The sequence below is a fragment of the Dipodomys merriami genome, unplaced genomic scaffold (assembly GCF_024711535.1).
Source record: "Dipodomys merriami isolate MVZ:Mamm:240054 unplaced genomic scaffold, mDipMer1.0.p SCAF_7, whole genome shotgun sequence".
Classification (NCBI taxonomy): domain Eukaryota; kingdom Metazoa; phylum Chordata; class Mammalia; order Rodentia; family Heteromyidae; genus Dipodomys; species Dipodomys merriami.
Window position 1 is genome coordinate 68,267,565 of NW_027206290.1, and position 26,698 is coordinate 68,294,262.

General features: G+C 48.6%; 1 protein-coding gene across 1 annotated transcript; it reads left to right on the plus strand.

Annotated features, from left to right (window-relative positions):
- Positions 1-397: 397 nt before the first annotated feature.
- Positions 398-25,046, plus strand: Fkbp1a (FKBP prolyl isomerase 1A). Its single transcript, XM_070006922.1, has 5 exons — positions 398-547; positions 624-671; positions 15,748-15,860; positions 22,163-22,327; positions 23,974-25,046. Exons 1-4 carry the CDS (start codon positions 511-513, stop codon positions 22,289-22,291), a joined length of 327 nt encoding a protein of 108 aa, XP_069863023.1. The 5' UTR covers positions 398-510; the 3' UTR covers positions 22,292-22,327; positions 23,974-25,046.
- Positions 25,047-26,698: the final 1,652 nt, after the last annotated feature.

Below are 26,698 nucleotides of genomic sequence, written 5' to 3' on the forward strand. Positions count from 1 at the left end.
TGGTGGCTCAAGCCTGTAATACTAGCTACTCAGGTTCGAAGCCAGCCCAGTCAGGAAAGTTCTAGAGACGCTTATCTCCAATGAACTACTAAAAGTCGGGAGTGGTGCTGCGGTTCAAAACCCACAAAAAACCCCATCCAAAACAAAATGAAACCCGCAGGAGCAAGCGCCGGGAGCTGGAGAAGCCTTAGCCCACATCTGCTCCCTGAGGAAGTCACAATGAGGCAGGCAGAGGAGCGGCGACACCACCCCAGCCCGGCCCAGCACAGCTGCATCCGGGGACCTGGAGCGTCCTGACTTCCGGCCCTCCCTCGCGGCCGCCGGGACTTCCGCGACGTGCGCGCCGCGTGGGGGCGAGCACGCAGGGCGGGGCGTGCGGGGGCGCGCGCGTGCGCAGGCGACGCGCGGAGGGAGGAGGCAGACTCGCCGAGTCGCCGCCAGGTTCGCTGCCGGTCCTCTGGCTCACCCGGTCTCGCCGCCCGCACCGCACCCGCCACCGTCGCTGCCGCCATGGGAGTGCAGGTGGAGACCATCTCCCCCGGAGACGGTGAGTAGACGCCCGCGGCCCCGGGCCTCCGCGCATCCTCTCACCCGCTCACCGTGCCGTCTGTCTGTCTCCGCAGGGCGCACCTTCCCGAAGCGCGGCCAGACCTGCGTGGTGCACTACACCGGTGAGTCGGGCGGGCCGCGGGGTGGGGGGTCCGGGACGGCGCCCCCTGCCCCAGGACCTTGGGCGACCGGCCGCAGAGGCCCGGGGGAGTCCGGGGCGTGGCGGCCGCGAGGCCCGCGTGGCTGGAGGCCGAGGCCTGGGCCACGCCCGGAGGGGGGCAGCCTGGGGCCTGCAGGACCCGGTCACTGTGAGCCCCGCCGTGGTGAGCGAGGCTGCGGCTAGGTGTGGCCTCGCATATCCTCATCCGGATCTGTGCCCGGTGTGCTTTCTTTATCGTACCCACTGCCGGGATGGGGAAACTGAGGCTTGAAGCGGCAGATGCTTGGGAATGGACAGAAACCTACTCGGAGACCCGGTGGGAAGGATTTGATCTACTTCTGTATCCCGATTGACACTAGCCCCGTGTGGGCTCAGCCCTTAGTGGCGATGAGTAGGGCGAGGTAACTTCAGGCTGTAGAGCTTCTTTACCCACCCACCCCCACCCCTCCCAACTCAGAGTTCCACCTTCTGCCGGCTCGGAAGCAACCCACTTCCGAAGTCTTCAGTGGGGCAGCACCTGGCCTTGGCGGGCATAGATGACCTCGGTCTTTTTCCTGAACTACTCAGCAGTCCAGACCTCGCTCACAGCGATGGCCCAGGGTGGACCAGACGCAAAACGTGCCACTGAACACCCCCAAGCCTACTAGGAGGGGAAGCTTTTCCTCATCTTCATGTCAAAGATAAGAAAACCGGAGGCCCAGGGAGGAAGTACATAGTGATTAAGCCAAAAGAAAATTTAGATTTTCTCACCCTCCACCACCACCACCCCGCGCCAAAATTTAAATATCAAGACTGCAAATCTTGGGACCATCTTTTACTCCATGCCCTTACAAGGTCCTCCTGGGTTGTATGCTGTGGGGAAAGGGGGAGGGCTGGGAGCTGGCTGTGACTCCATAGCTGTGGGCTGCTGGCTCCAGGAAGGGGGGGGGGCATGTTGCTGCCACAGTTGTTATGAATAACTTCCCTCCCCCTCCTTCCCCTTTCTTCCCCATCCCACCCTTTCCTCTGTTCCCCCTCCCCCTCCTTCCTCTGTTTCTTCTGCTCTCCTCCACCCTTCCTCCACCTCCTCCTCCTTCTCCTCCTCCTCCTGGGCAGTTCTGGCCAGACTGCTTGGGGACAACCCCTGTCCTTCCCTCCCTCATCTCAGGAGACTCCCTCTTTTCAGAGATGTGACTTCCATTGGAGGGGGAGCGACGGGGAAAGCTGCTAACATCTTCCCTTCCCAAAGCCTTTTTATTTCTCTAGCTCCTCTCCTTGAGTTGAAATGGCTGGGATGGAAGGCGTTAAGGGCTAGCTCCTTTAAATGCTGTCAGAGGAGGTGGGGTGTGGAAACTGCCTTTGGAGGGAACCTTCTTGAACAAAGCTGGAAAGTGGTTTGGATGTTTAACCAGCAGTCATTGTGGGACCACAGTTACCCTCTGAGGCTGGAAGCAGATAAGAGAAAAGCTCACCAGTTTGGCTGTTTATTTGATCAGCAAAGTGAGACAATAACCTTTGATTTGCAGTGCTTAGATGAGGGACCGTTCTTCGAATCTGCAGCCCCTCTGCACCTGTTTGTAAGTAGCCACATGAGTCTACTGGCTACTCCTGTCCCCCTCACGCTTGGCTGTTTTGGTGCTGCTGAAGGCTGGACACCATTGTGTGGGTAGAAACACATTTCACCACACTGCTTGGTGAAAAGGCCCCACACAGCATGTCTGGAGCCTTTTCCTAGAAGAACAGATGGTCGTGGGACCCAGAACACCATCAAGGCTCCCAATGCCTCTTCAAGTCTGTGTTTTCCTCGCGGGTGGCACCCACCCACACGTTCCCAGAACAGCAGGACCCTGGCATGCATTAGGACAAAAGCCTTCTTTTTTACTTCATTTTGATAAGCCTTACAAAGACGTCTTAGTGGGAAGCCAGCTTTGCCTCATGCTTACAGAATAGGCTGTTCTGCTAGCGGCCCGGCAGCTTTGTTCCTGTGGGTCTTGCCCCCAGCCTCCCAGGAAGAACCTGTTTGAGACCTGTGGGGGAGTGAGAGGAAGGGAAGGCTCTGTAGAGATTTCATCTGTAGCAGTTCAGGTTTTTAAATTACTGGGAACAGAATCCATCTTAAGAGCACAAGATCAGATGGGCAGGTTATCATAAAGATTTGGTGAGAGGGCCTATAAAGGCAGAAAGCTCATAGGCCCCAAGAAGCAGGAGAGACTCTGATGGATGCCTCTACTTCTCAGCTCGGGTTTCTTTCCCTATGACCTCAGTCCTGTTAGAGATTTTTCTGCTCTCCCAACTGGAGAGCGGTGAAAATTTCCTGTGTACCCACCCCTGCCCAGGTAGGTGTATGTGTTTGGCTCCATTTAACTATCTTGCTCAGATTACTAACTTTCCAAGAGTGAGGACCTGGACTGACCTGGGTTTGTGTCAGGTGTGCTCTCTTGATCATGTCTGCTCTGGCCAAGTGTCCTCTCTTCCGGGTTTGGGGGTGGGTCCAAAGGAAGAGCACTAGAAATAAGGTACTGGATTCGTCTTCCCCTCCCCACCCCCTATGGCCACCAGTGGATAGCGCAGTTTGACTTTTATCTCAAGGATATTTAAATGCCACTAGTGGCTCCCATTTGTAGCCTTGATGTCATTCTCAAGGCTCCTTTGGTACTTTGCATGACCTCTAGCAGAGCTCGGCATGAGCAGGTCTGCAAAGAAAGGCCTCCACCCCCTCCTTGTGGTGCCAGAGGGAAAATGTAAACTTCACTGACTATAGCCAGGCAGCTCCAGGGAAGGTGACAGGCATTGATGGAGGTGGGAGGGAAGAAGTGGGAAGGTAACCTGCCAATTAAGCGCCTAGAGGATTGAGTAGATTCCCACGGCCCCTCCCTGCCTCCAGTAGCTTGTCATCTTTACTGTGGAGCTTGTTCTGACACACCACGAGGTTCATGTCCCTTTTACTCAACATCAGCAGGCTGCGTGCCTGCCATGGTGAGAACAGCCTCAAATGGAGTGGAGGAATTCTTTTTTTTTTTCTTTTTATCCTCTTAAAAAGCAGTTGGACCTCTTATCCTTGGGAATGAGGCTTAAGACATCCACAGCCCCTTGCCTTCTGACAGGAAAGCCAAGAGTCCCTCAGCCTCATCTCTGCAAAGAGCCACCTGCTGGCCTGCCATGGCTTCCAGAGCAGGTGTGGCCGCTGGGCTGCAGCCCCCCAATCCTCTTGCTCTTCTTTAGCCTTTTCTGTCCCTCAGCAGCTGTTTCTCAGTAAGTGACCTAGTGTCTGGAGGGTGGTGTTGGGGCAGACTGACTGGAGCTGTGTGGATGGGCTATGAAAAAACAACCATCCAGGGAGGGGATGAGACCAACAAACTAAGTAGACTAAGACCTGCTGTGGTGAGGCTTAACTGATGGAGAGGACATTAGTATGGCAGCCTGTGTGACACGTCAGGTACTGAGAGATGCTGGGGAGAAAGTAAAGCTGGAAGGGGAATTTGTAATGAGGATGGTAGGAAAAGGGCTGTTACAAGTCATGTCTTACCACTCAGAAGGAAGTTAGAGACTGCATTGGGGCTATTGGAAGAAGAGAATTTGTATAGGGCACAAATTGTGTAAAGTGAATGTGGTGGGAAGTGAGAGATGGTAGAACCTGGTGAGTTGAACAATACATTAGATTTCCTGAGTCAGGTGGCAGCCAGTAAGAAGTACACGGCCTTAGGCTATAAACCTTTCCCTTCTGGCTCTTGTGGGGGTTGTGGAGGATCCAGGAGTCTGGTTGTATGTGTGGGACTATGCCAGCCCAGATCTTGGGCAGAAGTGGTGCCAAGTGAACAGTGACCCTCAAAGAGGGTGCAAAGGGCCTTTGCTGGGTTCAAGTCCATTACTGCAGAGCTGTGGTCTGGACAATGAAGTTTCCTCAACAGGGTCCTACATGGACCTGAGATGGATGGAGTTAGCTAGGGCTAGGACTGCCTCCCACTTCACATGTGGAGAAATAGATATCCAGAAAAGGGATGGAGTGCTATGTGGCTGCATGTATGGACATGGCCTCCAGGTTATGTTTGTGGCAAAAGCTATCGCTTTTCCCTTACATTTGGGGCCAGAGGAGGTTATTTGTAGGGCTGGGGTTGGCTGAAGCCAGTGTGGCGTGGTAGAGGTCAGTCCTGTTTCTCCTCCAGTTCATCTTAGCACATTGTGGTGTTGGTACTGTGCAAATGCTATGTTCCTCTGGGAAAAGTGCCAGTATCCTTCTCTTCCAGAAAGAGAGAGGAAGGCTCCCTTGTCTTAAATGAACCAAAGGCTCAAAGTATTCTTGTGTGTGTGCAGCTTGGTGTGGGAAGGGTTTCAGAGAAAGAAAAAGGAGACTGGAGCAAATCTGTGTGTTACCTCCTAAATTCCGCAGTTGGGGGCATCTTGTCCATGCCATTTCTTTCTACTTGCAGGATGTGCATTCCCATAATCTGGTTTGTAAACATCCTGGCACCTCACCTCAGAAGACTTGACCTCACCCTTGGAAACGAGGGCATTCTCTTCATCCTCCTACTTTTTTCTCGTCTGGAAAAATTTTATAGGGTCTAAAATCAAAATCAGACTCTGAGGCTACCCCAATTGTATGTAATGATCCTAAAAGGATCATTTTGTTCATATATTAGTTGTACAAGGAGGGTTTCTCTGTGATATTTCAGTTCACAAATACAACATACCCCCACTGTGACTCTTATCCTCTGGTTCCAGAGTTGTTGGGTGCGTGCGTGCGTGCGTGCGTGCGTGCGTGCGTGTGTGTGTGTGTTGGTCCTGGGGCTTGAACTCAGGGCCTGGGTGCTATTCCTGAACATTTTTACTCAAGACTAGCGCTCTACCACTTGAGCCACAGCTCTACTTTGGCTTTTTGGTGCTTAATTGGAAATGAGAGGCTCATGGACTTTCCTTCCTGGGCTGGCTTTGAGCATTGGTCCTCATATCTCAGCCTTCTGAGTAGCGAGGCTTACAGGTGTGAGCCACCAGCTCTGGGCTTATACAGACTTTTTTTTTTTTTTTTTTTTTTTTGCCAGTTCTGGGGCTTGAATTCAGGGTCTGGGCACTGTCCCTGAGCTGCTTTTGCACTCTACCACTTGAGCCATAGCACCACTTCCAGCTTTTCTGTTTTGTAGTACTGAGGAATCAAATCAGGGCTTCAGGCATGCTAGGCAAGCACTCTGCTACTGAGCTATATTTCCAGCCCACTTCACAGACTTTTTAACAGTCAAAGCTGGTTTTTATGAAAGCTTGTGGAGTTACTGGGCCTTGGAATTTTCCTTCCTGTCCCAAGAGCTCCAGTCACGTTGGCCAGTGATGGTTTTCATCAATGTACCAAGCCTTTTTTCCCAGGGGCAGGTGACCCCACACTGCCCCGTTCCCTGTCCCATGGCAGGCTTTTTCCTAATCTTACATCACCGTTTACATGATACCTCTGGCCCTTGACTAATGTTATTCCTTATACATACATGCACACATGCGCCTCTTATTCTCCCAACAAGAGAATTAGAGTCGGAGCTAATCTCTTACATTGCCTTTGTCCCCACCAGTTCTCAGTTCCCCAGAGGCCAGAACCCACTAGTGCTGTCCCTTGGGGTCACCCTGTGCTTGCTGTTGATGAACAACATCTTAGTGGGTGTTTGAATGGGAATGGGAGAGAGGAAGCCCACCTTTCTGTCTTGGTGGTACAATATTTCTGGGGGTTTTTTTTGTGTGTTGTGTTTTTTTTTTTTTTTTGTCGGTCATGGGGTTTGAACTCTGGGCTTGGGTGCTGTCCCTGAGCTCTTCAGCTCAAGGTGAGCGCTCTACCTCTTGAACCACAGAGCCACTTCCAGTTTTCTAGTGGTTTATTGGAGATAAGAGTCTCCCGGACTTTCCTGCCCAGGCTGGCTTTGAACCGTGATCCTCAGATCTCAGCCTCCTGAGTAGCTAGGATTACAGGCGTAAGCCACCGGTGCCTTGGCTTATTTCTATTTCTTTTAGGGTAGAATGTGTAAGAAAGGATTTGCACCTCCTTGGGCTTTGCTTAGTCCCTTCAGGTTAGGGGGTTGTGTCCAGGCACCCACTGCGCACAGGTCAGCAACCAAAGCCTGCCCTCAGTGACAGAGTTAGGAGATGGAGCCTCACTTTGCCTTAAAGGACATAATCAGCTACAAAGAGGTACCTGGAGTACAAATAACAAACAATGAGCCTGATTCATGTGCAGAGATGTCCATTAGCCAGTAAGTACTGGGGAAGGGCAGGGAATGTTGAGACTGGATTTTGGACCAGCAAAGGCCTCCATGAGAAAGAAACCTTTAGGCAGAGACGTGAGGAATGCTAAGTGAATGCTGATCCACTTGACTGTTGAGAACAATGTAGGCAATGCAAGTGCAAAGGTTCTGGGATGGGAGATTGCCCAGGGTGAATGCAGAACATAAGGAAACCATGTTCTGGGGTAGAGAAGTCTTGAGTAATTCGGTGAGGTCAGAGAAATGGTGGTGGTGGAGGTGGAGTGGAAGCTGTAGTAAGGTGTCAGCCACTTTAAGGGCTTCTTTTTTGAATGAAATGGGAAGGGTTTAATCCCACAGAAATCCAGTCTGACTTGTATTTTAAAGGAGTATCTAATTGGGCACCGGCCTGTAATCCCAGCACTCGGGAAACTAAATTCTTTGGGGAAGGGAAAGTTGAAGGTCAGCCTGAGCTATTTTGTCTCAAAGGAGAAAGGAAAAAAAAGAACTGGGAGAGTGAGGGAAAGGGGGACATTGTCCAAAAAAGAAATGTACTCTTTACCTGACTTATGTAACTGTAACCCCTTTGTATAGCACCTTTATCATAACAATAAAAAAAATTTTTAAAGCCAGTCCCTGTTGGCTCATGCTATAATCCTAGCTACCCAGGATGCTGAGACCTACAGGATCAAAGTTTGATGTCACTCTGGGCAGAAAAGTTGACTGGACTTCACCTCTAAAATAACCAGCAAAAAAGCAGAGCTGGAAGAGGGATTCAAGTGGTAGAGTCCCAGCCTCACAATCACAAGGTCCTGAGTTCCAATCCCAGTACCTATGAAGAATGAATGGATGTTTGGCTGCTATATCAAGTTTATGTTGCAGGAGAGCAAGGGCAGAAGCAGAGACTGGAGAGGGGTAATGATCCTCTGGAGCAAAGGAGCATGCTATAAACCATTAAACCCTACCTACCATTACACTTCCTGCTAGCTGCTGTTGTGACACAATGTAGCAGTCTTCTTCCGCCTATTAGGATTAAGAGGGAAGTTGAAAGACTTGCCTAAAAGTGTGCATTCCCCTCTGTGTTCTTTGTATTGCTGTTGGGATCTTGCCCGTTTTTCCTATCTTTGGTTTTGCCTTGGAAAATAGACTTTGGGTCATAGAATCTGAAGGGCGTTAGCCATGCTGCAGGTAAGAAATGTGCTGTCAGTCCTTGCAAACTCCAGAAAATGACAGTGAGGGGGAAGCTGGTTCCTCTCTGGTAAACCCTTGAGCTTTGGCCACACCATCGCGGAAGGTCCTCAGAGCCCCAGTTGAGAAGGTTACATTAGAATTCACTTGCAGAGCCTCAGAAATGGAACACAGTAACCTTTAAAGCCTTTTACCTGCCTAAGGGTAAAATCTTTTCCGCCATTATGATTGGACAAGTGCACGGTGATCTGTTAAACCTGAAAGCGGTGTGACTTCTCCAGGCAGAAGCCATTTCCTTTCCTTCCAGTGTGTGGGGAGGTGGAGTTACCCACTTGTCTTTGAGTTGGCTTTTTTTAAACTATAGTGAGAACTCATCCAAATACCATATCTTGTCAGATGTGATACCAGAGCATACAGTGATCTCACTCCAGTGGTCATTCACCAGCATATTTGGGTGACTCACCTGTATTACATCATTCCAGTCGGTCGGCTCAGGCCACTTCTCGTCATATAAATTCTTGAGTTATATGCTGTTTAGTTACTTCATCTGGTCACAATGAGCATAACCACCATGACCAGGTTGGGAAACAAATGCAGCTAACTGCCCCCTTGGAGAATGTAAAACTCACCGTGGGACTCGAGGAGCCAAGAGGGGGTGGAAGCTTTCTGCATAGCACTGGGCTGGGGTATGCAGGCTGTGGGCAGGCATATGAGTTTCTAGAAAGGCAGTTAGGTGAAACGTGGTTCAGAGAGCTTGTGTATCTGATAAAGAAGGGGATCAGCTGTGAGGCCTTGGGCAGAGCAGCCATCTGGGAAGGTACTGAGTGACTTCAAATGCAAATCTGCAGGCTCAAGCTCCTCAGTTTGGCTCTCCTACCCCATTCAACAGTTGCCCTGGTTATACTTTGGAAATGGAACTGTGTGTTGAAAGTGGAATTCCTCTCCTAACTGCAAATGATAGAGAAGTTTGGAAGGTATGGGGCTTGGGATGCTTTATTGTTTAGGGTTAGGTTTTTGCTTTTTAAATCTTTAATAAAACCATCCAACCAGGCACTGATGAGTCACATCTGAAATCCTAGCTACACAGGAGGCAGAGATCTAAGGATCTTGGTTCTAAGTCAGCCCGGGCAGGAACAAGTCCACGAGACTTTTTTTTGCTTATGTGGTGCTGGGGAATCAAACCCAGGGCCTCATGCATGTAAGACAAGCACTCTACCACTGAACCACCTTCTCAGCCCAAGTCCACGAGACTTTTATCGCCAATAAACTACTTAGAAAAAGCCTAAAGCAGCAATGTGGCTCAAGTAGTAGAACACCAGCCTTGAGCAAAAAGAACTCAGGGATGGTGCCCAAGCCCTGAGTTCAAGCCCTAGGACCTATGTAAAATGTGTCTGTGAGAAGCTGATTGGTGAATAGCTGCACACTGCATTGTGACTTGTGTTTTCTCTACAAGTGCTGAAGCCATGAGGTTCTAACTGCTGCCTTCACTCACCTCCCGTGACCTGTGTACACTTAGGAGAAATCCCTTTCACCAGGCAGAGTGCGCTGGAAATGACTGCCATTTCTTTTGGGTTATTAGTGAAATGGTAACCCAATAGTCATAGTAAATTTTAGGCCTGGGCCTGGGCCACTGCTTCTGTTGGCTGGGACCAAGAGCCAAGAACAGCCAGTCTGGGATTAATCTGTCTGCTCAGTATCATCTGCCCTGCCTTTGCCTTCTGCAGATTCCTTCTGAATCAGAACCTGCTCAAAAGCTGGAGTGAAACCTAGCATGGAGAAGGCCCTAGGTTCCAGCCCAGCACTGAAAACAAACAAGCAAACACAGAACCCATACACAAAAAGAAGTTAGCTTCAGTGGGAGAGACAAGCTCTTCCCACACCCTCTTTTGTTTTATTTCAAGCCTTGTCGCTCCTACTCCAAGGATTTGAGTCTGGTTCTTCACCTATGAACAGCTAAAGAGTTTGAAAGGAGACCCAGGCATAGGTGACCTCAACTCTACATGCAGCCAAAGCTTTCGGTCTTTGGTCAGTTGTATGCTTTTACCTGGAGACCCCTATATGTTCGCAGTTCCCCCCCCCCCCCCATAAGTGACTAAAGGTGCTGAAAGAAAAGATGGCCATTCTGGGATTCCTCCTCAGCTGCTTTTTTACCATATAGGGAAGAAGGTCTAAATATGGAAGCCTCCTGCTTGTCCTGCTGATTCTTAAAAATCATGCAAGTGAAGCAAATCCAAAAATGCTTGAGTGCCAAGGGTTAGTTCAGCTGAGTGCCACGGGGATGTAGTGCCGAGCCCAGCCCTGTTGTGACCCCGAGCTGCATTTAGCCCCACGAGCCAAGATTTCATATTTGCAATGAAGGAGATGAGCTCTTTCAGGGCAGGGCTTCTTGGTCATGCGGCCTCACTTGTGCACAGTGGGAAAGGAGGGGGACGGTGATCCACACAGGGAATGCTGGTAATGCGTTCTGCTAAGCTGGGCCTTTAGCGCCTGAAGAATGCCAGCTGTCATGTGGGGACCGTAGCCTTAGTTGCCTCCTCCCTGCAGAGCATACTTTCTCTAGGAAATGATGGTACTAACTTGGCAGGTGGTTTCATGGTTCAAGGGCTCCAGGTTCTGGCGCAGAGATGTCCAGAATTAAAATTGGAGCAGCTGCTGCGACTTGACCTGCTGCCTGCTCTGCCTGCTCCCTCCCAGATAGAGGAAACTCTTTTTACCCATTGCCAGGGTGGGTGTGGAGGCTGAACATATACAGGGTTTTAGTAAATGTCACTACATTTTAAAGTTTCCTTGAGGCACAATTGATATCTGCTAGACTGTACCTATTTAAAATGTATAGCTTTATAACTTTGAACTCAGGGTCTGGGCCCTGTCCCTGAGCTGCTTTTGCTCAAGACTAGCATTCTATACTACTTGAGCCACAGCACCATTTCCAGCCCTTTCTGTTTATGTAGTACTGAGGAGTCAAACCCAGGGCTTCAAGCATGCTAGGCAAGCACTCTACCAATAAGGCACATTCCCAGCCGTATAACTTTTTTGCATGTGTCAGTACTGGGGCTTAAACTCAGAGTCACACCTTCAGCTTTTTCATTCCTAGCTGGCACTCTCCCACTTTAGCAACATCACTACTAGTCTGAGGTTTTTGTTGTGTTTTTTTGTTTTTGCTCGTTAATTAGAGATGGAATATTGTGGGCTTCTCTTGCCCAGGTTGTATCAAACCAAGATTCTTAGGTCTCAGCCTTTGAGTAGCTAGGATTACAGGCATGAGCCTCTGGCCCTTGGCCAGTTTGATAACTTCAAATATATTTCTTGTCCTTTGAAATGCCCCTTTCTTGTTCTCTCCTAATCCCCTCACATGTGCTTTTCTATTCTCAGAAGTCAGTTTGCATTTTCCAGGTAGATGGAATTGTACAGTATGTACTCTGTCTGGCTTCTTTTACTCCCTATAACTCCTCTCTTCCATGTATCAGTTTTTTTTGTTTCCCTCCTCTTTTATTGCTGAATAATTTTCTATGTATGAATATACTTACCCACTCACCAGTTGGTAGATGTTTGGGTCGGTTCCTAGTTCAGAGCTCTTATAGCTAAACTTGCTTTGCGCATTTGCGTACAAGCATTTGTGTGGATACATTCTCTGGAATAAATAGCTAGGAGTGGAATGGTCCGGACAGGGGGAGAGGTGTGTTTAAACTACCAGGCTGTTCTTTAGAGGAGGAGCTCTGTGTTTGCCTCCCATGAGCAGTGGAGAATTCCTGAGTCTCCACATCCTAATCTATACCTGATGCAGTCCATCTTCTCAGTTTGATGGGTTCTGATGAAATGATAATACATTTTTAGATTTTGTGTGCGTGCTCGCGCACACGCGTGTGTGCCTATGCCTGTGCAGGGAAGGGATCCTGAGATCCTGAGTACCAGTCTTGAACTCTGGGTCTAGGCATTGTCCCTTAAGCCAGTGCTCTACTACTTGAGCCACAGCTCCACTTTTGGCTTTTTGATGATTAGTTGGAGATGAGTCTCACAGACTTTCATTCCTGGACTGGCTTCAAACTTTGATCCTTAAATCTCAGCCTCCTGAGTAGCTAACATGATGGGTATGAGCCACTGGCACCCAACTTTGTTGATTGTTTAAGATAGTGTCTTGCTTCTTTTTTTGTTGTTGTTGCTGTTCAATTCCTGGAGTTTGAACTTAAGGCCCCAGGTGCTGTCCCTGAGCTTTTTTGCTAAAGGCTAGCTCTTAGCATTTGAGCCACAGCTCCATATCTAGCTTTTGTTTTTGTTTTTGTTTTTTGGTCGGTCATGGGGCTTGAACTCTGGGCCTGGGCGCTGCCCCTGAGCTCTTCAGCTCAAGGCAAGCATTCTACCGCTTGAGCCACAGCGCCACTTCCAGCTTTCTAGGGGTTTATTAGAGATAAGAGTCTCATGGACTTTCCTGCCTGGGCTGGCTTTGAACCACGATCCTCAGATCTCAGCCTCCTAAGTAGCTAGGATGACAGGCGTGAGCCACCGGCGCCCAGCTGCTTTTGTTTTTCTTTTGGTAGTTAATTGGAGGTAGTCTCATGGGCTTTCCTACCCAGGCTGGCTTTGAACTGCAGTCCTCAGGTCTCAGCCTCTTGAGTAGTTAGGATTACAGGTGTGAACCTCTAGTACCTGACCTAAGGTCTTGCTGCTTGTTGGGGCCTAGACATGATCTATTTCAGGCTTCTCAGAGATGCTGGGATGACAGGCATACGTCACCACATTCCCTCTGTTGAGATGGGAGTCTTGCTAACTTTTCCAGATGGGCTGGCCTTGAACTGTGATCCTCTTGATCATACCAGTTATGGTGCACTCAGCTGCAATTTTGACTGAGAATCTATGTCAAAACAAAACCGCTTTTTTCTTTTTTACTATAGGTAAGGTTGTGTGTTTTTTTTAAGCCGTTTCAAGTTCTCAGCAAAATGGAAAGAAAGGCAAAAGGATTTCTGAAATACCTACTAATCTTCAATATGTATAGTGACAGATCCACATCATAATCACCCAAAGTTCATACATAGTGTTATGTTAGGATTTGCTCCTGCTAGACAGTCTAGGTTTACACAAATGTGTGATCTGTATCTACTGCTGTAGAAACATAAAAGTTATTTTTACTGCCTTAAAACTCCCTCTGCTTCACACTTCCCCTCCTGGCAACCACCAGTCTCTTGGCTATCTCCATAGTTTGGAGATTGTGGAAACCAAGTCTTGAGGGAGATAGTTTGGGGGTGGTTCACTGGAATGACTATCCTTTGGTGTTCCTGATGTCTGGTGGTCCTAGGGTGGCTGCTGTCGCTCTAGACCTCACATCATCACACAACATTCAACAAGAAATAGAGGTAGGTCTTTTCTGGAAGAGGTGTACATGGTAGGTGAAGTGTAGTACCTAAGCTAAATAGTTCCTTCTACCCAAACTGACTCACCTACACCAGACCTGGTATAAGGAAAGGCTTAGACCATTTCTAGTTCATTTCCTAGGCAGGAAAGGTAATCAGAAAGAGGAATGGGGGTGGGGGGGAGCTGGGAAGGTGGCTCAGTGGTAGAGCGCTTGCCTTGCATGCATGAGGCCCTGGGTTCGATTCCTCAGCACCACATAAGCAAAAAGAAAAAAGCCGGAAGTGGCGCTGTGGCTCAAGTGGTAGAGCACTAGCCTTGAGCTGAAGAGCTGAGGGACAGCGCCCAGGCCCAGAGTTCAGACCCCACAACCGGACCCAAAAAAAAAAAAAAGAGGAATGGGGGCTGTGGGTCAGGACTGCTATAGCCTTAGCACCAGGTGCCTCTCTGGGCATGTCTTGCTGGGTTTTATCCAGTCAGTCTCAGAGACCTCACTTCTGTCCTGGGCCTCAACTCAAGGTCTCCTGAGAAGAGCAGCAACCAGTAAGAGGCTATTTCTGGTTATCGGCCTCCTTCATGGTTCATGGTCCCCATTGAGCTAAATAAAGCTGGAGTCCAGCCCCACCGGTCACAGAGCCGGGCACTGGTAGCCTCATGTCTGTTAGGAGCCGTCTCACAAGGGGCCTGTGCAGGGGAGGGATCCTGAGGACGTGTCTGCCTCCCACCTTGGCGAGTGACGTGGAGCTCAGAATGGGCTGGTGTGCAAGGAGAGCGGAGCACTGAGGCCTGAGAGAGCCGCTCTGGCCCTGCCCTCTGCTGCCGCATCTTGTGTGTTAGTAAAAGAACAAACGTGTACCTCATGTCAGCGGTTCTGGGGTGCTGGTCCTGCTTCTGGCATGGAACCAGGGGTAGATCTGCCCCTGATAGCTCCCCTAGCCCTCAGCTGCCCCAGGACATCTGGCTCCTCTCCTGCAGCCCTGCCTCCCATTTCCTGTGTTGTGAAGCCTGCAGGTCTGGTGGCTGTGGTACAGCCTTCTACTTGCAAGTCGATGTGGAGTGCTGGAACTGTGCCGGGCTTCCCTCCTCCCCTGAGCACAAGCAAATGTGTTTAGGCGGGTCATTTGGGTGATATTTAGGACCCTGGTGGATGCCACTCTCAGCTGCCAGGAAAATCCATTCCGTGTCTGTGCTGGTGCAACAATCAGCCGGCCCCTGGCAGTCTGGGGTTGCAGTAGACCTCCAGGTCAGCTATCCATCGGAGGAGCCAGTGCTGATAACGCTTGTGACAAGGAAGTGGCAGATGTCTGCTTCAGATGTCTTTTCCTCCTTCCTCTCAGCACTCCCCCCTTGGGTCTCCATCTCTGGGTAATAACCTCCCCCTTTTGTTGGCGGGCACTGTTCCGGTCTGCCTGGCTCCTGGGAAAGCATCCAGGAGCCAAGGACGTGGTGTTTAGATTTCTAGTCTAGCTTTACCCCTTCATCAGGTTCCGTCACTTCTCTGCGCCTGACATGGGGGTGGCGCTGCAGGGGGCGGGGCGTGAGTGCACGCCAGAGCCCAGCACCTGATGAAACGAGTGGAATCCGTGCTGCTGCGTGCTTTCATTTCTCTAGTTACACTTCACTTTTTCCAGGAGGATCGTGATAACTCCGGAGTCAGCCTGTGTCCAGGTTCCTGGCGCCAGAAAGCTGGGGAGGCTTGTTGACCACATCTTTTCCCCTAACCCTGTGGGGCTGGTGCTTGTGCACGCATGCTCATGCGTACCCTCTGTGTGAGCACCAGTTACCCAGCCTGAAGAGTGGCAGCAGGGGCTCGTGGTTGGGTGGCAGGAGGGAAGAGAGGTTTGGAGGAGCAGTGTGCATACACCAGTGCCTAGAGATGCTGGGGATTGGGAAACACTGTTTCCTGCATTGTGAGGGTTTTTTTTTTTTTTTGCGGGGGGGGGGGGGGGGGAGGTGGAGTTGGTCGGTCATGGGGCTTGAGCTTGGCCTGGGCACTATCCCTCAGCTCTTCAGCTCAAGGCAAGCGCTCTACCACTTGAGCCACAGTGCCACTTCCCACTATGAGTTCTTGTGTCAGCAAGGACCCATAATAAATCCCAGTTGCCTCAGAAGGTGAAGCCTTTGTGAAGACTTAACTGCTGGGGTCAGGGAAAGGCTTTGCTGCAGTCCCCTGGCTACCCAGCAAGGCCACAGCCTGGTCTCCAGCACCCCACCAGGCCCTTGGTCCCTGGTGTCTGGGATGGGCTCTGCCCTGCTGCGTTCTGACTCGCCTCGTGTCATTTCTCTCGTTGCTCATGTTACCACTGCCCTTTTTCACAGGGATGCTGGAAGATGGAAAGAAATTTGATTCCTCCCGGGACAGAAACAAGCCCTTTAAGTTTGTGCTAGGCAAGCAGGAAGTGATCCGAGGCTGGGAAGAAGGTGTGGCCCAGGTATGCTCTCATTGTTTCATTTCCTGGTATCTTAACTTCTACATTACTGTAAAGGGTAGCATGTTCACCTGGCTTTTCAAAAAGAAAAGTTTCTTAAAGGTAAAGAATAAAGTCTCCTCATCCTGCCCCATCTGCCTAATAACCTGACACATGCCCCCTGACAGGTTGTATTGTAGTTTCTATATATGTGTGTGTCCACCCTGCTGCTTTCCCATGTTTACACACACATCGTTCTGCACATTGCTTTACTCCTTTATCTCTGTGCCAGGGTACAGCTACACAGTACTCCCTCAGTGGATGGGTGACAATTGTTATACCAGAGCCCTAATGATGCCCACTGAAGTAATCTCTAATGTCTTAAAGTAGACATTTGTGCATGTTGGGATCAGACATCTGGAAAGCAGGGTGAGCGGCTCAAAGGCCACATGTAGCCATCGTCTCTTAGCAACTCTTGCCAAGTTGCCATTCCCAGGAATCGGGTCTCAGCGGGTACCAGCAGGTTGTAAAGGTGCTGTCCCCCTTGGCACCAGCAGTGCGGTGTGCTGCTTGACTGGCTCACGGGACGGTAGGAAATGCTCTCTCATGTCTGTCTCTTTATCAACAACATGTACTAGACCACTTCAGAGGTTGGAAAAAAGGTCATTCTGTTTGTCTCGAGTGTTTCCTCACCTCTTCCTTCACAATTTGTGGAAACAACTCTTACTTTGCCAACACTGCAGAACTCCCAAGAGACAGTAGGGTACCCAGGCTTGCCAAATTTCAATTGGACTCTGTCCTTCGGGGTGGCTGGACATTTTTCCTTGGCTTTAACTACGTAAAGAGATGTTTATGGTAGGCTGAGACCTGGTGTGGGGGAGCTTTATAATTATACTCCATATGGCATATAATGAATCTTCCTTTTTTCTTTCTTTCTTCCTTCCCTTTCTCTGCACACGCGTGAGGGCGCGTGTGTGTGTGTGTGTGTGTGTGTGTGTGTGTGTGTGTGTGTGTGTGTGTGTGTACACCAGTACTGGAGCTTGAACTCAGGACCTTGCATTCTTGGCTTTCTTGCTTACAGCTGACACTCTACCACTTGAGCCTTGCCATCAGCTCAGCATTTTGCTGGTTAATTAGAGCTGGAGTCCCTCAGATTTTGCTGCCTGTGCTGGCTTAGAAGCACAGTCCTCATATCTCAGTTTCCAGAGTAGCTAGGATTACATGCATTAGCCATTGGTGCCTGGCTAAAAGGGAAGGTTTCAGTGGATCTCTTTCCTGCACACTTTAGCTCTAAATACCATGTAGTTTTCAAACTCTTTAAGCCTTCCCCTTCCTAGGTTGCTGCAAGGTCGTGGGTTGGCAGTGCAAGGAGGAGACCCTGTGTAGAGACCTGTGTGGTTTCCTTCCCCTTCCAGCCATGTTCTTCCCCCCATCTCCCATGATCTGGCTATCCCATCCCCCAGACCATTGTACAGCACAGCCCATTTTCTGTGACTGTTCCAGCACTGGAACAATAGCTTGGGTTGCCATAACTGCCGTTGGGCAGTGTCATCAGCCTACTTTATGACCCTGGCTTGGCAAGGCTTGAGTGGCAGTGGAGATGCCCACACTCCCCTTGGCTTCAGTGTTACAGCTCTGTCACTGGTAAGAAGTCTGAAGAGTTGGGGAACTAGGCAGTACATCTTTAAATTCTCCTCCTGAAATTAAGTCCCCTTCTGTTTGACTATTTGGGTTTGACATGTGTTCACATATAGAAGCTGCTACAAGTCATGTCTGGCAACTGCCATTTTTCATCCAGCACCATGACCTGGGCATCTTCCTATGCAGGCATATTAAGCCACAGTGTAGGCATGCTGTGAAACCATTCCTTTGTCACAGACTTTCAGATTGTAACAGAATATTCTACAAGTACAATTACTGAGTCAAAAGAGATAATTGCTTTGTATTTCATTAGGTAAAAACCGTAGCTCGTGTCCCTCCCCCACGGTATAACCCCTCTTTTCACGGTATTTGATGTTGGTGTAATTTGTGAAGGGGAAAAAACAAATTGTTTAAATAGGGATACATGTGGACCCATTGCAACAATGAGGTGTACAAGACATTATGTTGAAAAACGAACTTTATTTAGGGCTGGGAAGTTGGCCTTGCATGCATGAGGCCCTGGGTTTGATTCCTCAGCACCACATAAGCAGAAGAAAAAAAAAGCTGGAAGTGGCGCTGTGGCTCAAGTGGTAGAGCACTAGCCTTGAGCTGAAGAGCTGAGGGACAGCGCCCAGGCCCAGAGTTCAGGCCCTACGACCGGACAAAAAAAAAAAGAAGAAGAAAAACGAACTTTACAACTTTGGCATAGGGGGGCAGGGGCGAGGGGTGGGGGAGAGATGGGAAGGGATGATAAGGGGAAACAAAGGAGGAGGCAACAATGCTTGATAAGAAATGTACTCATGGGGCTGGGAACGTGGCTCAGTGGTAGAGCGCTAGCCTTGCATGCATGAGGCCCTGGGTTCGATTCCTCAGCACCACATAAGCAAAAAGAAAAAAGCCGGAAGTGGCACTGTGGCTCAAGTGTAGAGCGCTCGCCTTGAGCTGAAGAGCTGAGGGACAGCGCCCAGGCCCAGAGTTCAGGCCCCACAACCAGACCCCCCCCCCCAAAAAAAAAAGAAAGAAAGAAATGTACTCGTTGCCTTGCCCATGTAATTGTAACCCCTCTGTACCATATTTTCACAATTAAAAATCAAATAAAGCCGGGCGCTGGTGGCTCACGCCTGTAATCCTAGCTACTCAGGAGGCTGAGATCTGAAGATCGAGGTTCAGAGCCAGCCCGGGCAGGAGAGACCATGAGACTCCTATCTCTAATAAACCATCAGAAAACCGGAAGTGGCGCTGTAGCTCAAGTGGTAGAGCATTAGCCTTGAGCTGAAGAGCTGAGGGACAGCGCCCAGGCCCAGAGTTCAAGCCCCATGGCCGACCAAAAAAAAAAAAAACAACCAAAAAACCATAGGTTGTGTGTGTGTGTGTGTGTGTGTGTGTGTGTGTGTGTGTGTGTGTGTGTGTGTGTGTGTGTGTGTGTGTGTGCGCGTGCACGTGCACGTGCATGTACACATGTGCACACCAGTTCTGGAGTTGGAACTTAGGGCCTAGTCACTTGCTCAAGGCTAGCACTCTACCACTTTAGTTAGCCTCAGCTCCACTTTCAGCATTTTTGTGATAAGAATCTCAAGGAGCCTGTCGCCAGTGGCTCACGCCTGTAATCCTAGCTACTCAGGAAGCTGAGATCTGAGGATCTAGGTTCAAAGCCAGCCCAGGTAGGAAAGTCCATGAGACTCTTACCTCCAATTAACCACCAGAAAACCAGAAGTGGTGTTGTGGCTCAAGTGGTAGAGCATTAGCCTTGAGCTGAAGAGCGCAGGGACAGCGCCCAGGCCCAGAGATCAAGCTTCTCCCCTTCCTTCCCCCCCCCCCCCCACACACACAAAGAATCTTGAGGAGGGCTGGGAATGTAGCTTAGTTATAGAGTGCTTGCCTAACATGCATGAATCCCTGGGTTCGATTCCTTGGTACAGAAAAGGCCAAAAGTGGTACTATGGCTCAAGTGGTAGAACGCTAGCCTTAAGCACAGAGGCTCAGGGACAGTGCCCAGGCCCAGAGTTCAAACTCGTTGACTTTTCTGCCAAGGCTGGTTTTGAATTGTGATCCTCAGCTCTTAGCCTCCTGAGTAGCTAGGATTATAGGCATGAGTCAGTAGTACTCAGGAAACCATAACTTACTTGTTAGCTCTGCTTACCACCTTAGTCTGACATGTTCTGATTCCTGAGAGGAGCTACAGGAAGAATGGGTTCTGAGCTGCATTAGAAAATGCATTTCCCTCCTGCCTTCCTTTTCAGTCACCAGCTTGCATCCTGGGTCAGAGAGCCAAGAATGCACATGTGCTGTCTAAAAGTAGAAGTAGGTGAGGAAGGAAAGGCAGCAGAAAGCCTGCTGGTTCAGAACAGAGACATTTGCACTTCTGTGAAAATACAAAAACACCAATTTCATTTTCACAGTGAAAAATTTCCTTCATCTTGGACACTCCACCTTGTTTTCTACCCTCCCACCCCCCCCCCCAAAAAAAAAAGCAGCACTGGAATTGCTGGTACCCTTCTGAAGGTATTTGTGTTAATGGAATTTTACTTACCTATTAGAAAGAATGGCCGAGTGCCGGTGGCTTACACCTGCAATCTTAGCTACTCAGGAGGCTGAGATCTAAGGATTGAGGTTTGAAGCCAGCCTGGGCAGAAAAGTCCCCATGAGAATCTTGTCTCCCATTAACCACTCAAGTAAGAGTACTGGCCTTGAGCACAAAGAGGCTCAGGGACAGTGCCTAAGTCCTGAGTTCAAGCCCTACAACTGACAAAAGTATTAAGATTATATCATTTGTAGGGTAATGGATAGCCCTAAAAAAAATCGTGCCAAGTGAGGTAATTCAAGCTCAGAGAGATAAATCATGCCTCTTTTCTCATGTGGAAGCTAGATCTGATAATCTATATAGGACTCTTGGCATTCACACAGACTAAAGGAGGATACACTTTGGGGAGAAACTGAAGGTATAACCTCCGTGAAATTTAAAATATGATTTACTGAAATGAATTTCAGGAAATGGAAAGGTGGTTTTTGTTGTCATTGTTGTTTGCCAGTCCTGGTGCTTGAAGTCAAGGCCTGGGTGCTGTCCCTGAGCTTCTTTTTACTCAAGGCCAGTGCCCTACTACTTAAGCCACAGAGCCACTTCTACCTTTTTCTGAGGAGTCTCACAGACTTTCCTGCCTGGGCTAGCTTTTGAACCACTATCTGCATATCTCAGCCTCCTGAGTAGCTAGGGTTTCGAGCATGATTAGCACCTGGTTAAGCATAGTTGTTGTTTTGTTGGTCATGGGGTTTGAATGCTGGGCCTGAGCACTGTCCCTCAGCTCTTCAGCTCAAGGCTAGCCCTCTTGAGCCACAGTGCCACTTCTGGTTTTCTGGTGGTTTATTGGAGATAAGAGTCTCATGGACTTTGCTGTCTGAGCTAGCTTTGAACTGGGATCCTCAGATCTCAGCTTCCTGAGTAGTTAGGATTATAGGCATGAGCCACCAGCGCCGGCCTTATTTATATATACACACAAACACACACACACACTTATTTATAATACTGTTGATGGTAGTGGTTTGTTTTTGCTTTGGGTTTTTTTTGGGGGGGGGCACAAAGAAGAGAACACAAAAAGGAAAGGAGGAAGAGGGAATAGACGCAATCATGCTATTCTGTGAATAGATGCAATCATGCTATTCTGTATGCACTGTGGAAAACGAGCTATGTAACTTGTTGGCAGGAATAGGAGAGGGAATCTGGGAGAAAGCAAAGGAAGAGGTGACATTGACCCCAAAAAATAAATGTACTCATTACCTGACATAAAAATGGTAACCCATGAATGAATGAATGAATGAATACCTTAATAATAATAGAATTATATTAAGAAAAGGAAATGTTTGTGTGTACACAATGGTCATGTGCAGCACTTTAGTGTGCTGTACAAGCACTGAAAAATACCCCAATACCACTTTATCCATGTTTTCTTTAAATCAAAGATTTGATCTAAGTACATTGAGCCCTCTGTATTCAGAGTTCCTGTGTCTGTAAGTTGAGCCAACCACAGATTGAAACTATTTGGGGAGAAAAAAGTTGCATCTGTACTGCGGGCACACAGAATGAATGGAGGCCAGGCTAATCCGGAGGTGTGTCCACGCTTCAGATAACTTGAGTCTTAGTTTTGTTTTTCTTGGCAGAGTAATGTAAACTTAAAATGGGGAAATATGTTTAATATTTCATACTAAGCTTTAAAAGGAAACCTGTTGTCATTGCATATGTACCTTGATGCAGAGACGGTAATAATAAAAGTTCAGAGACACTTGCATTCAAACAAGAAGAGAAAAAGAATATAGGGAGGGTGGATATAGGCATGTGCATGCATTCTGTTTGTAAGAGACTCAAGCATCCGCAGGTTTTCATAGCCTTACCATCCTGGAGCCCATCTGTGGTGGATACGTAGGGTACGACATGCAGAGCACCTGTGCCCCTAAACCCCTGGCCTCTGACATGTCACTCTGCTCGCTGTCCCGTCAGTAAGGAGGATTGGTCAGTAGTCTTTAACGGCTGTTGGGGGCCCGGGAGGCTGTCCAGTGCCCCGGCAGCTGCAAAGGCTCTACTTTGTCTAGTCATCACCGTCCTGCACTGCCCAAAGAACACACATGTCACCATCTTCAGTTTTGCTTTCATGAAGCCAGTCTGGCTGAGAGCTTCTTTCTTACTCTTTTCACAGATGAGTGTGGGTCAGAGAGCCAAATTGACTATCTCTCCAGACTACGCTTACGGACCCACCGGTCACCCTGGCATCATCCCACCAAACGCCACTCTGGTCTTTGATGTGGAGCTTATAAGACTGGAATGACAGAAATGGCCTCCTCCCTTAGCTCCCTGTTCGTGGGTAAGGAAACCATGCCAGAAGCTCTTAAGTACCTTTGCTCCTCCTGTTACCCACTTTGAATGGGTGGCACAGGACTTTCTTGTTCTTCTCTTACTGAGTCGTCTCCTCCCCTCCCTCCCCCCAAGGTGGTAAGGAGTGAATTAAAAATGGCCTGAATGTAAAGGTGGACACATCTTGAAGGAACTTGTGGGATGGCAGCTGTTTATAAAGTGTTTTTATATGTAGCTTATTAACTAAACTGAGTTGAGGTCTGGAACCATAAAAGCATGAATGACTTTGCTCTGCTATGCTTCTAGAAGCTAGGCGGGAAAACACCTCTGACACATGCATTATGTCCAGCTTGTTTGGCTCTCAGCCATACAGTTTGAAGTTACTGCCTGTGAAATGATGGAGAGGTGTGGCCACCTTCACCCCTCTTTGGGGAGCAAGCCCAAGATGCTCCAGGTCCACCTGTTACCAATGAGCAGAGTGGGCAGTGAGGCCCCAGGACACTTGTGAAGTGGAAAGATGTGCTCAGATCAGACAGCCCTGGGAAGAAGGGACCTGAGTCTGTCTTCCTGTGCAGCAGGTGAGGACCAGACTCAGGGAGAAGGACTCTCAAGGTCACATCCAAGCAGTGATAAAAGTGGGACCAGACCTATTTCCCGAACCCATTGTATACAAACTCCATGTCATAGTGGCACCTTTTCACAAAGGGGTTAGAATCCTAAACATGTGAATGCCATGTTTCTTGTCCAGATTTGGTCCAGACCTTCCAGATTGCTCCCTTTAGTCTCTGCATCCAGAAAGGCACAGCCAGGGGCTGGGAATGAATACTTTCATTTGAATGCTTGTCTTGCTGGGGGCTTCTTGGAGTAGTGAATCCAGGATCAGCAGCATTTCCTCCCAGCAGCCTGGACCCCTGTGGTAAACACACAGCCAGGCTGTGTACTGGCTTGTTTGTCCTTCCTGCCAGGAAGAAGTCCCCATCACTACAGAAGCTCTGTCTTCGCTATAGTCTACATTTGGCCCAGACGCTTTTCCCACTCTCTGAGATCTGAGTCATTTGAACATAAATGCTGTTTAGGGAACAGACTTTCTGTAAACTGGTTGGTCTGGAGGGTGGGAAAGTAAGAGTCGGTGGTTGTAAGGCACATTAACGCCACTGCTACTGCTGGCCAGAGAATATCTCGGAGCTGCTTTTTGTAAAGGTCTCAAAAGCCAGAGGGCATCCTAGAGAGCAGTAGATTTGAATGAATGCTGTAGACATTTTTCCAAGTTTATCCTCCAGGAAAAATATCAATTCAGGTCTGTGGCTTACAGACTGGACTACACATGAAAAGATCTGGGAAGCTTTTAAGGCTAATGGGGAACTATATGGAGAGCAGCATGGGGGATAACCACCTTCTGTCCTCAGCATGCTAAACTTAACCTGAGGTTAACACAAAAGAGCGAAAGAAGCTACGTGAGCCAATTTAACAGAAGGACGCTCACCTGGGAGTCCAGCAGCAGCCCATCTGGCTCTCCAGCTGGAAGGAAGGTGGCTTGGTCCAGAAAGACCTCTCAGCTACGGGGGTGGGGCTTGGCAGAGCAGATGGCATAGTCCCTGTCCCCACAAAGAACAGTGAGTTGCTAGAACTCACAGATTGATTTTCTGTTCCCAACAGATCTGCCATGGAAGGATCTGGTGCCTCCAGACGCTGCACACGAGTCCATACGGAGCTCTCCTGATGCCCCACTCCACTCTATAAACATCTGCCCCGACTGAACGTGTTCTGTCACTCGGCTTTGCTTCTGACACCTCTACTTCCTCCTTTCTTCCTCCTCGTATGTGTGTTTACCTGAACCATATGCCATGAACCTCGTATTTTGTTTTCATTTTGGGGGTGAAGATTCAGTTTCAGTCTCTTGGATCTAGGTTCCAATTAAGCATCTTGTCAAGTATTAACAGCACAAGTGATGGGTGAACTTTAGACTAGGAATTGGTGTTGGGGTGGGGGTTGCAAGAATCTTTATTTTATTTTATTTTTTTGGATGAAATTTTTATCTATTATATATTGAATCATTCTTGCTGCTGCGCTGCAAAGCCATAGCAGATTTGAGATGCTGTGGAGGGCTGAATTGTTCTCCAGTGTGCGAGGTCCTTCTGTTCAATTGATAACCCTGCCCAAAATGGAAGGGGTGGATGGGAGGAGCCTCTGTGAGTCCCTCCGCCACCTCGGAAACCTGCCTTTCAAAGCAGGCCATTCACTGCGATGTTGGACACTACAGGTATCCGTCCCTGGGCCGGCAGGGACCTCTGAAGCCTTCGTGAATGACTTCTTTTCTTTTCTTTTCTTTTTTTCATCCTGTGGTTTTTCTAATGAATTTTCAAGACTTTTGTAATCTCAAAACTATCAAGCTCCACTTCCTAAATTCTAAGAACTTTAATTGAAAGTTTCAATTGAAGGTGCTGTTTGTAGACTTACCACCCAATGAAAGCCCAGCAATCATGACAAATCCTTGAGTGTTCTCTGAGAAAATGATGCTGGTCATCCCAGCTGCAGCATCTCCTGGGTTTTGATGCTCGGCTCTTGGCTGATAGCAGTTTCCCAGCTTTCCCTTCCCTGGCCCCTCTCACCCTCTGCTGTCTGGTGTAGTGATTTGGTGAGAGAAATTGTCGCTTTGTTCCACTTCCCCACCCTGCACCACACATGAGTTTTATTATTGCAATAAAAGTGCTTTATGCTGGCTTTTCTCAGCAAGTCGTCATGGTGGTTCCTTAGGGGACAGTGGGAGTCTCCAAGGTTGTGTGCTGGCCGAGCAGCAGCCAGGGACCACCTGGGGGCCGCTGGGTTGGAAGGTCAGGTCCTGAGACATACAGCAAAAGAACTGCTTGGAGGTCAACTGGGAGAGTCAAGGATCCCTTCCCTCCCCCCCAACTCTGGGTTGAGCACTCTGCTGGGTTCTTTGGTGGCACAGCCAGAAGGTATTTGCTAGCTAGATTTTGGACTCCACAGCCCAGAGCAGTGAAGGATATATTTGTTATAAAATATGCAGTCTGTGATATGCTCTTGGAGCAGCACAAAATGGACTAAGCCACATTTTCCCGTTTCCCATGTTCACTGGCCAAAATGAATCTGGAGAGCCAGTGACCTGACTCAAGCAAGACCTAGGGACAGGCTGAGCATAGCCAGGCTCTTAATAAAGGAAAAAGGGCCCAGCCGGAAGAAGTTGGATGGCTTTACAGTGTTTTGCATTTCTTTCCCTTTTGTTTTTTTGTTTGTTTGTTTGTTTTTTTGTTGTTGTTGTTTTTGTTTTTTTTGTTTTTGCTTTGGAGAAGAAAACCCAGGACTATTCATAGTTCTGAATGTCAGGGAAACATTTTTAATTCCACTTTCATCTGACAATGCTTAAGACACCAAATTGCCATGTTTTGAGTTTTTCCTTTTGTTAAATGGACCTAAGATCAGAGTGGGAACCCAAGTGTTCATGGTGACCAGAGAACTTTAAAATGCCTTCTTCCAGCTGTAATACATTAAGGTTTGAAATGGATGGTTTAAAACAGCCGCCCCCCACTCCTACCTACTAATGAAGACTGACGAAAGTTTGTCTCCTACTGGCCCCCATGTGGACATGGCAAACCACAGAAAACTCCACTCCTTTCCTCTTCTGAAAGGTTCCCAAGTGCTCATGCCCTTTGCAGCTGATGAAGGACAGATAGATGGTTGAGTGTACTTGAGATGAGTTAGGCTCTTCCTGGCTTCCATGAATATCTACTAGAAGGTTTGCCAATGTAACGCTCCATATTTCCTTTGTGTATTCTATACCTATTCTTGCAAACTTTTGAACCCTGCTAGAGAGTGAATTGTAGAAATGTTTCCCTCACCTCAAGTTTGTGAACAAATAAGTTTTGTTAGTTTGATCCTGGATTCTAAAAGTGGATGTATGACACAAATGGTAAAGTGCCAGCCTTGAGCTTAAAAAAAAAAAAGTAGAATGCAAGGCCCTGATTAAGCCCCAGAACTGGTGTGCACACGCACACACACACACACACACACACACACACACACACACACACACACACACACACACACACACACACACACACACACACACACACACACACACACACACGGGAGGGCACCAGTGGTCCAAAACCAGCCTAGCAGGAAAGTCCATGAGACCCATGTCTAATAACTACCCCCAAAACTAAAGTGGAGCTGTGGCTCAAAGTAAACAAGTGAGCAAACAAGCTGAAGGATAGCAACCAGACCCTGAGTTCAAGCCCTACGACTGAAAGACCAAGGTTCATGGCACAAGTGGTAGAGCACCAGCTGTGAGTAAGCAATCCAAGTAAAATTGAGAATATATATCTATCTTAGTTCAAGGCCAGTCTGATGACTTAGAAAT